Genomic DNA, 11263 nt, shown 5'->3' with positions numbered 1-11263 from the left:
CCACCCCACCCTACCCTCTAACTCTCTGATTATATAGATACAACATTCACACTTAGATTAACTTTCACATTTTCCAATCTCCAACAATTCTCTTCTCAAATCTCTCTCCTTCTTCAACTCTTTTCACAAACCCTAATTTCTCTCTTCAAGGTTTTCAATCTTTCTTCATTTCTTCAAGTTTAAGATTGATTCTGCCATATGGGTTTTGCTTGAAATAGTAGATTTAACATAACCCATCTTTCTTTTTCTCTTAACTCCACAGGCAAATTAAGACAAATGGGTGATGATCATGATCATCTTGGTACAACAACAACAACAACAGCCATGAAGTCATTTTCTTGTTTGTTCTGTTCAAGAAAGTTTCTGAGTTCACAAGCTTTGGGAGGCCATCAAAATGCTCACAAGAAAGAAAGAACAGCAGCAAGAAAGGCAAAGAGGGCATCTAATTACAGTTACAACGCTGCTTCATTGCTCCCACAACCTCCATTGCTGTTTGCAGCTCCACCTTCTTTAAATGGGATTCTTGATCCATCATCTCTTTGCTTTAATCCATCTCATGAACCCAATCTTTGCCAATTCCCATTTGATCAACAGTATTTCTACAAAGTCAACGATATGAATCCTTGTAATCATCAAGAAGATGATCAAGATCAACATATGAGTTTCTTGAACCAGCAGAATTTGAGGTTGTTTATGTATGAAAAGAATCAGGAGAGCAATTCATGTGTTAGAGATAAAGATCATCCACAAAAGCTTGACCTTTCACTCCATTTATGATAATTTGGAGATCAAAAGTTTGTGGGAAAGATTTATAATTATGAGGTTGGTTTCATTTTATGTTGTAGAAGAAGAAAGGAGAGACTTTTAAGGGGTGTTTGTTTACCCCCTTAACAGTTCCATTAAGAGACAACATCTGAACCATTAAGAGGTGAATCTTGTTTGGTAAAAAAAAAATGTGTCTCTTAATGGTTCTAAAACCCTCTGAATGATTTTGTATCATGAGCCTCTCTTAACCATTAAGCGCACTAATTTCATTGTAAACAATTACCAAATAATTATATTTCATTTTGCACTATATCATGAAAGTCTCTTAGTCATTCTGACCACTTAATCATTCTGCAATTAACAAACCATTTAACAACTGTCAAACTGCCCCTTAATGTGATTTTGGCGACTTGATTATTTTTTATATATGGATGAACTAAGAACTAGATAAGATTGTGGGTTGGACATGGATCCAGCAACGAACCCAATTTATTTTTTCAAACGGTGGCATCATTTAACTATAAGAAAAAAATTTTAGGAAAAAAAATATTCAAATGGCGGTACTGTTTGACTATAAAAAAACAAATATACGGAATTTCTTCCGGTACCATTTGACTGAGAAAATGACATTAACATAACTTGGGTTTGGGTGGAATAAAACAACTCTACCAAATTAAACTTGTTCTCGTTATAGTTTTAAAATGCATACGGTGACACATAACATATTAATACAGTTGCACCTTTAACGAACCTAATTTGAAAGAGGTCTAGTATCTTTAGATGCATCTAAAAAACGAGTGTGTGTGTTTTAGTGTGTGCCTACCTAGTCGAAAAAGTTTTATGTTTTAGTGGAAATAGAATCACATTTTAGTGTTTCTTTTACAGATACGAGTTGTAGATGGTTAAAGCGGGAATTTAAAGCACACAAATAATTGGAAGCTTTGATGAGCGGTGTACAAAATATCAGACTAACCTGATCAACCCAGCCGAGATAACTCAATTCAATCCCAATCTGTTCATATGTAATCGAGTTGTAAAATTTCAAAAGTGTAGCTGGTATTAGATTGTAATTGGGTTAGAGGCATTTGAACCCAACATGTTGAACCTGATGTTTTTCTGTATCACATATTTAATATGATTGCTAAATCTCTAGGTAATATATATATATATATATATATATATATATATATATATATATTAGACTAAATGTAATTAACTTTACTTGTAATTATATCATAATTTCAACTGTAATTTTACTTTTTTTATTTTTAACCTTCTTTTTTTGTTTTTTTTATCATAAACATAAATAATAACTATTAATTTTTTTTATCATATATAACTTTATCAAAATAATATAATTATTTTTGTCAATTAACTTTTTTTTACCAAAAGAAATATATAACTTTATTAAATAAAAAAAGACAAAAATACCAAAATACCAAAAAGAAATCAAAAATATATTTAATAAACCAAAATATTTAAAGAAAAATAAATCAAAAAGTCTAAAATACCCCTAAGTTAATAGAGGAGTCTTATCATATCTTGTCTCGGAGACGAAAATATTAATATTTTACAAACCACAGGGACAAAAATCGCAATTTTCTCAAACCATAGGGAAGAAAAAAAATAGTAATTTACTCTTTATATTTTTTAAAATATAAATAAGAGTAAATTATGTTTTTTGTCCCTATGGTTTGTTAAAAATTTCTATTTTCATTCGTGTGGTTTTGAAATTACGATTTTCATCACAATGGTTTATAATTCATTATTATTTTTATTCTTATTCTTATTCTTATGCTTTAAAATTTATTGTTTTTTTCCATCCATATAGTTTACAGTTCATAATTATTTTAGTCCCTCATACTTAAAAGTAGTAGTCAGTCTGAGGGACTAAAATAAAAATAAATTACAAACCATATAAATAAAAACTGCGATTTCAAAACCGCATGAACAAAAAATCCACAATTTCTAACAAACCACAAAGACGAAAAAAATTTAGGAGCCGATAAGTGTTTATCGGTAAAATTTAACACTATCATATACTTACTAGGTAAGATTTTAGTCTACCAAAACGGTATCGTATACAACAATTTACTCGGTAAGTGCTTGCCGTGGTAAGAGTCGTCGCCCTCACTTACCGGGTAAGACTTTTGGGTCTTGTCTCGTTCTTACCAGATAAGATTTTTGGTCTTTATCATGTTCATCCAGTAAGGTAATGTGGCTTGACGTTCACTTACCCGAGTTAATGTTTGGTAAGCGGCCCATTAATTTACTCAAATATCAAATACATAATTTTAATACATTAAAAATATCGTTATGAAAATATAGATCCGAAACTCTGAATCCATGTAAAAGAAATTTGAGGCTAATGGAAAACACCAAATCCAACCCATAACCCGAATACCCGATGACTATCACTACCAGTATTCTAGGTCCAGCCCATTTATTATTGGGCCTGAAAGGCCCGACCCACCCTCTTGCCGGATCTTTACAAGCACTTCAAAAGGTTATATATTTATACGGTCGTTAGGTAGAGATGGACAAATCCGGCCCGATTCAGGATCCGACGATTAGGATCGGTAGGGACAGGTTTTTGGTAAAGCCAAATTGCATGAAAAAGTAACGTACTTTAACTTGATTTCTATTTTGAGTAACGTACTTTCAAAACTTTCATTTTGGTACCTAAGATGTAAAGTTTTAAACATTTAAGTACCCGGTTAAAGACTAATTTTAGAATAAAAAAATTCATGTCACCAACCACGTCAGCAAATAATACTAAGTTGGATATCACATCACTTACCACATCAACATGATAACTGGTTAATGCTTCAACCGATTACCCGAGTACTTAAATGTTTAAAACCTTATATCTTAGGTACCAAAATAAAAGTTCTGAAAGTACGTTACCTAAAATATGAATCAAGTTAAAGTACGTTACTTTTTCATGCAATTTGCCCCTTTGGTAAATAATATTTTTTGAATAATTTTATATAGTTTACTATTTTATATAAGTTAAAAATGTAAATGATGGGGGCTTTGGGATATAGGACTGGCCATTGTTGTTTATGGAGGTTATGACGGGGCTAAAAAAGGGGTCGCCTTTAAACATACACAACTTTTGCTACTTAACTCTGTTTTAGGCCCATAACCAGCTAAATTGAAACTCTGATCAAGAAGCATGTCGTGGGGACTCGGGCCTACCCGACTTTTTTTGCATAAAAAACGTCGTTTAAGCATGTTTCTTTGGACATTTTTTGTGATTTTGCTTTTTCTGTATTTTCATTTGAGCTTTTATGTTCGGTCCATGATCGTTTATTAGGCCCATTTCGTTTCGGTTTTCCCTTTTAAGACGCTTCTTGTGTAATTTGGATGGTCACGACTTGAATTCAAAAACTTTGATTTTCTTCCAAATTATGAATTCATGATGATTCGAATTTGAAGCCTAAGGTTCGGTATTCGCCGAATCAACGAACCCCCGTAAGAGATTATCCACGGGTATTCATGAAATCAACATGTTTAGTTTTTTGTCTGATTTTACTTCTGCATCAGTAAATTTCCATTCCTTTGACAAGCCCGACCCGTTTATAGGATCTGTATAGACAAACCTGCAAAATAAGCATCTTATTAATTACTGTTTAATACTTCTAACTAAATGTCAACACTGATTAAATAAACTTATTAATTATCTGAATGGTTGTGGATAAAAAGTCGACCAACCCGACACCCAACCCGAAAAAAGTTCATCCTAACCACAAGGGTGGTGCTTGATTGGTTTGAGTTTGGGCTCTAAATGTCAAAAGCTATGAAGGTTCAAATGCGATGACTCCGGACTACCCGCAAAGCAGGCGGTCGTCCTGAAATTAGTCGTCTCGCATAGCAAGTTGGATATCCAAGTTAATAAAAAAAAAAGTTCAACCCGAATTAACCCGACAAATAATTGATACAAAATTATACAAAACCGCATTTATCGGATTGGAATTGAATTAGAGTAATTTGAACACAACCCAACCAGATGAACCTGATGTCTTTCGATATTGCGGATTTAAATGATTGTTAAATCCTTAATTAATTTGTACATTAAACATTAGACCAATCCGTAATTAGTTATATTGAAAATTATTTTATAATTTCAACTATAATTTTGCTTTTTTATTTAAATAAACCTTTAACTATTTTTTGAGTCTGTTAGCCTTTTTGTTTCTTTTTATTTTCATTTAAAAAAAAACGCTTAACTAGAATGTAAAATGATGTGTCAAAGTTTCAACCCGACCAACTCAACCAACGCAATTTGGGTTGGTTGGATTGAGATTTTTGAACCTGTAAATATTAGGTTGGGTTGTCCAAACACATTTTAGCTGATGTACAAAATGTAAAATCGATAATTTATTTGTTTTAGTTATATATTAAATTTAGGTACGAATTTTCTTGCTAAAAAGAGGGGGGATGGTTTTTTATTATTATTGTTTATTGGTTTTATTTTATCAGGTGTTTGACCATTTTTAAGTCTTGTGATTTAAACCTCACTCAAACAATTTAATAACATTTAGGTAGTGTTTGGTATGCGGACTGGACGGGACATGACTAATTATCTGTCATATGTTTGGTACGACTAGGATAAGACGGGACAAAAATATTAAATGACCATTACCCCTAAATGATCCACATTTTTTGGTGGAACAAGAAATATCAAGATTTGTCCCACTAAAATTAAAAATAGTCTCACCTTGTCCCATGTCTTTTTTGTCCATGACATGCCAAACATGAGACTATTTTTTTTGTCTCGTCTTGTCCCATGTAGTCTGCATACCAAATGCACCCTTAAGATGGTTTCTTTTCATAAATTCTCTAATTTTTATTTCTAAATATTATTAATTTGGATTAATTCTTCATAAATTTAGAAACGATAAAATTTCTCATGTCATCATAATCAACTCATATATATATAGAGAGAGAGAGAGAGAAGCAATCAAATGTAAACCAACCAATTTTGTACAAACTGTGTAAACCACATTCATCCATCGATTTCATTGTTTAATCTTATGAAATTTTTTATGAAATTGTTTAATCTTGTGAAATTGTTTCATATAATATTTTTTTTGATAAAATTGTTTTATATATGGTTATGAAATTGTTTCATATGATACTTAATAAAATTTTAATGAAACTGTTTCATGTATTTCTTTAAAATTAAAATAGTGAAGATGATAATATCTATGATTAACACCCTCCACAATAAAAATGATTAATCAACTTCTCATAATTACAAAAAAAAATGAACAAAATGAAAATTTATGATTGGTTGAATGAGATTTGTACAGTTTGTACAAATAACGTGGTTTGTAAAGTAAACCTTCTATATACACATATATACATACATACATTATTATGTCACTACCAAATAGTCATATATATATATATATATATATGTGTGTGTGTGTGTGTGGGCGGGGTAGATTGCAAACCGGTGGATAAAGGAGAACGCATCACGTAACATAACGGGTGATCAACTATGAATAATTATCGTTTATTGTAAATATGTATTCTTTTATCATGAATGTTGTATCAATATATCATGGATCAAGAATTATGTATTATTCATCATGCATGGTGTATTATTTATCATAAATCGTTCTCAAAATTTCATTTTCAACTCCATTATTCATGATGAATATGAAGATTCGGAGATGGACGGGGCAAAACTTAGGGGGTAGGGGTACATGCCCCCAATCAAAAGTGTGCTTTATTTTTTCCTAAAAACTCAATTCCAGTATTTACTTCAGTCTTTTCTGTTCATGCCCTCAACTTTCTCCTGATGATCCCCCTTGACTTTCTTTTGACGACTCACTCATTGTTCCCGATAATCCACTCATTGCTTCTGGTGTCATAATTCTCAACAATTTTAGCGTATTTTAGATGATTTCATATCTAAAATTGACATTTCTTTTTGAATGTTCGTTAATTATGTCAGATTAAGTATTGTTTATTTGTATTGTTGAAGGTGTTCTTACTAAGGATTTACGAATAACTCGAAAACCAAATAACCCAAAAACGTTTAAACCGAACCTTATTCGGTTCAAATAAGTTATTTCGATTCCCCCAATCACATGACTTTATGTTGTTTTCGTTGATTTTCGATTTTAAAATTAGGAGGTGGTGGAGAGGGGAGAACATTTGTATTTTCTTGAAAAAGGTGGTTATATAACCTCCCAATTCAATTGAACGGCTTGGATGAGTTCTTGAGTTCTTTATTTTTTCAGGATTCTCTCCCGGTTTCATCCTCTCTCTCTCTCTATATATCTATATATATATATGTGTGTGTGTGTGTGTGTGTGTATGTATAGGGTTGGGTTTCGGTGAGAAACATAAGAAGAAATTCTCACCCTTGGATCAATCCTGATTGAATGTCAACACTAAAGAGGTGCAACGATGATCAATTTCCTTTTAAAACGTAATTCATGGATCGGCATAAGATTAAAATTGATCAAGGATTCCGATATTTTTTTTTACATTTTTCACTATAACTTCTGTTTTCACACGATTCTTCGCCTACATATATCTATAGGGTTGGTTCACGTGAGACCAATGATTTTTCATGAGACCCGTAAGACCAATTTATGTTTATTGATCAACTTTATAAACTAATGATATAATGATCTAAAGTTGCACGGTGACAATTTTGTGATTATGAATGTTCAGATTCTAGATCTAATCCAAGGATTAAGAATTTGTCTTACGAATCTCATAAAAAACCCTTGATATATATATATATATATATATATATATATGTGTGTGTGTATAATACGTAAAGAGGTTGAATTGAAAAAAGAAAGAGACGGTGAATTGATGGCTGGCAAGCTCGTGGGTACGGAATATCTCCCGGTTTTAATAGAAATGCACATGGGATACGTGGCTTCTCTCTATTCCATTCATTATTGCTCCCCCTCCTATTTTCATTCTTTTTTCTTACTCAATTAACTCATTTTTTTAATATTAAAATAATTACCAGATGTATAATTTTAACTCGTTTTTATTAAAAAACATGCCCATTTCAACTATTTTTTATTGACCAGAAATTCAAAAATTATAAAATAAAAGAAAAAAACAGTTTTTAAAATTATTTAATTTAAATATTTTTATAACATAGTTTAATGTAATAAGTTATAAGACAAATTGCATAAAAAAGTAATATATTTTAACTTGATTTCTATTTTGGGTAACGTACTTTCAAAACTTTCATTTTAATACTTAAGATGTAAAGTTTTAAACATTTAAGTACCCGGGTAACCGTTTGAAAGATTAACCGGTTATCATGCTGATGTGGCGAATGATGTGGTTACTGACATGAATTTTTTTAATCTAAAATTAGTTTTTAAGGGTTACTGAGTACTTAAATGTTTAAAACTTTACATTTTAGATACCAAAATGGAAGTTTTAAAAGTACGTTGACCAAAATAGAAATCAAGTTAAATTACGTTACTTTTTCATACAATTTGTTTTATAATTTATTACATTATACTATATTATAAAAATAACAATCAATATGTTTAATTTAAATGTTTTAAAAACTATTTTTTTTCCTTTTATTTTATAATTTTTAAATTTCTGCTCAATAAAAAAATAATTGAAATGGACATGTTTTTTTTATATGAAGGAGTTAATATTATACATCTAGTAATGATTTTAATATTTAAAAAAAAAAGAAATAAGAAAAATTTAACTATACATCTGGTAGTAACCGGTTAATACTTCAACCGATTATTCGAGTATTTAAATGTTTAAAATTTTACATTTTATGTACCAAATGAAAGTTTTGAAAGTACGTTACCTAACATAGAAATTAAGTTAAAGTACGTTATTCTTTGATACAATTTTGTCTAAATTATAATATATTAATTATTTTTAAAATTAGAGAGAAAAAAAAAAGCGTTGATGGACCAACCAAAGCAAATAAGTTTTAACTCGACCTAATAATTATTTGTTCCGGTATAAGCTCGTTTCGACTTGTTAGCCAAGTCAGTTTTGCCATTTGTAATCTAACGGTGCACATAGCAAAGACAGTTGTTTTCTTTGAGGTCAGGGGTTCAAACATCACCAAAGGAAAAAGAGACGTGTGAGTTATATTGTTGCTTTTCCTATGTATAAATATTATATATTTCAAAATGAAAGTTAGTATTATAATGCGTTACAAAAAATTAAAACATTAAAAAAATGATTAAATAAGGTTTTTTTCTTAACTATGATATAAAAAACACAAATATCTGTTCAGATTACAGATGTACACAAAAGCCCGACCGTAAAAAGTCCGTCAAGCGTTAAAAACCCTGGATAGGTGATAAAAACCAGGTCCGGAAAAACCTGATCGGGCCTATTTTCATACTTAAAGTAAAAAGTTCTACTTTCGTTGTAATCGTTTAAAATTAGACATTTTAAGATAATTCAGCATACACTTTTGATAAGTTTTCTGAAACTCTTTGTCTTACTGGTTTTTCACACATATTTATCTGAAAGTCGAGGATACGAATGGACACATCCACTTTACTTTTGAAATAGATAACAGGTATATGTACATCTCATCCTCATACATATATCTGTTCAAGATATATTGAACTAGTTTTGTTTAATTTTGTTTATTTATAACAAAATTACTGATATATAGTTATAAAACTGGTTCGGTCCCAAAAATAGCATACCGTCAATCTATCCATGTGGTTAAAGCTTATAGGGTTTGTCAAAACAATCATTGTATTTGTTAAAGTACGAAAGTGTGTTTCAGTTAATTGTTCTGTTTATTGTATTGGTTGCTTCTTTTTAAAAATGATGTTGTGCGTTTTTACAAGTAAAAATGGTTATTTTATTGTAACATTCCCGACCAACCACACCATACACTGTTCGTCTTATTCACATATGGACTCACGGTTTTAAAATACGTATGGTAGATGAGGTATCCAGTCTTTTATAAGATAACGTTTGTTTTCTTCCCCAACCGATGTGTGATCTCACAATCCACCCCATCAGGAAGCCCAACGTCCTGCTAGCACACCAATATGGAACCTGACTCCTAAAAGTAAACTGTGACTACAGTATTAGATAATGATTTATTTCAATTGAATTTTTTCGCAAAAGTATCAATTCAGTATAATTTTTACTCAGTAATAAAAAAAATGATGCTGACATGCAACAACTAATGTTGTCGCTGATACTCATTAGATGAAGTTGTCATTGCTGCTGATAGTTATCAACTGATGAGTCATCAGTTGATTATGACACTACCGTTGGTGCCCCTTGAAACCCCGCAATAGGGTATGACGCCTTTATTCATTTAATAAATATTTTTTTTTGCATAGTATTTTTTTTGTATTTAAAAACTCAAATAATTATAAATTAAATCCATCTGATTGTCAACTTTTTATGGTTCCATTTAAAAATTTCAACAGTACTTTCAAATGAATGCTGAAGTACGTGATCGTTCACTACATCATCAATTTCGAGTAGATTTGATCGAACATATTTGAAAACGGTTTATAGAAGATTGATGTAGATTTATTGAATTTGATTTTTATTTATTGTAACTTTTAATTATTATTGTAATTTTTTATTATAATTTTTAATTTTTATGATTTTTATTAATGAAATCTTTATTTTCATAATTTTTAATTATTATGGTAATTTTAATTATAATAAATAATTTCTAATTGTAATAATTTATGATGCTTTTTCATTTAGAAACCATAGAATATAATACAAGTTGTAGACGGAAAAAATCATGTGAAATAAACCATGATGTATCGGTTCTCAAGTATAATACAATTTAATGAGTTCTCAAATAAAGATATATATGTATGTGGGGAGACCTTCTTTTGAGAACCTATAAAATTGTGATAATCTTAAGAACTAGTGCATCATGTGCTATTTTATATATATTTTTTAATCTAAGACTAGGATTTAGAATATCGATTAACCTATATTTGTTTCAGAATGTTTGTTTCACATGTACTTGATTCACAATGTGAACTTTTTTTAGCATGTTTGTGAAACAAAAAATACACGTAAAAATATTCACATTGGGAACCAATACATATGAAACAAACACATTGTGAAACAAATATATGTTAATCAATATATTAATTTAGATGAAAAATTCACGATAAACTTTAAGGTAGAAGTTTTTATGTATAAATCTCATAATTTTTAAATGATTAATATATATATATATATATATATATATACATACACTAGAAAGATACTCGCGTAATGTTACGAGATATATCTTGATTTTAATGTTTTGTTTTATTCTTTGTCTCCAACGATTTTATAATACAATTTTGTTTGGTTTTGAGAAAATGATAACATTTTTATTTTTGAATAAAACATAAATTAAATATCATAAAAATTTGAAAAAAAATATGTCAAAATTAGTATCAAATTAAATATTTAAAAGTTCTTGTTCTTTTGTGTAATTTCTCAAATTCAATATTTTTTGTTATAATTTAATTTAGGA

The 11263-nt window shown here is 29.8% G+C and overlaps 1 protein-coding gene across 1 annotated transcript; it reads left to right on the top strand.

Moving 5' to 3' along the window:
* Positions 1-276: 276 nt before the first annotated feature.
* Positions 277-777, top strand: LOC112517848 (protein LATE FLOWERING-like). The gene has a single exon (XM_025125217.1). It carries the CDS (start codon positions 277-279, stop codon positions 775-777), a length of 501 nt encoding a protein of 166 aa, XP_024980985.1.
* The last annotated feature ends 10486 nt before the right edge of the window (positions 778-11263 follow it).

This window comes from Cynara cardunculus (genome assembly GCF_001531365.2).
Source record: "Cynara cardunculus var. scolymus isolate 2C chromosome LG 9, CcrdV1, whole genome shotgun sequence".
Lineage (NCBI taxonomy): Eukaryota > Viridiplantae > Streptophyta > Magnoliopsida > Asterales > Asteraceae > Cynara > Cynara cardunculus.
The sequence above is the reverse complement of the archived record's forward strand: the minus strand, read 5'-3'. Positions and strand labels throughout refer to the sequence as shown.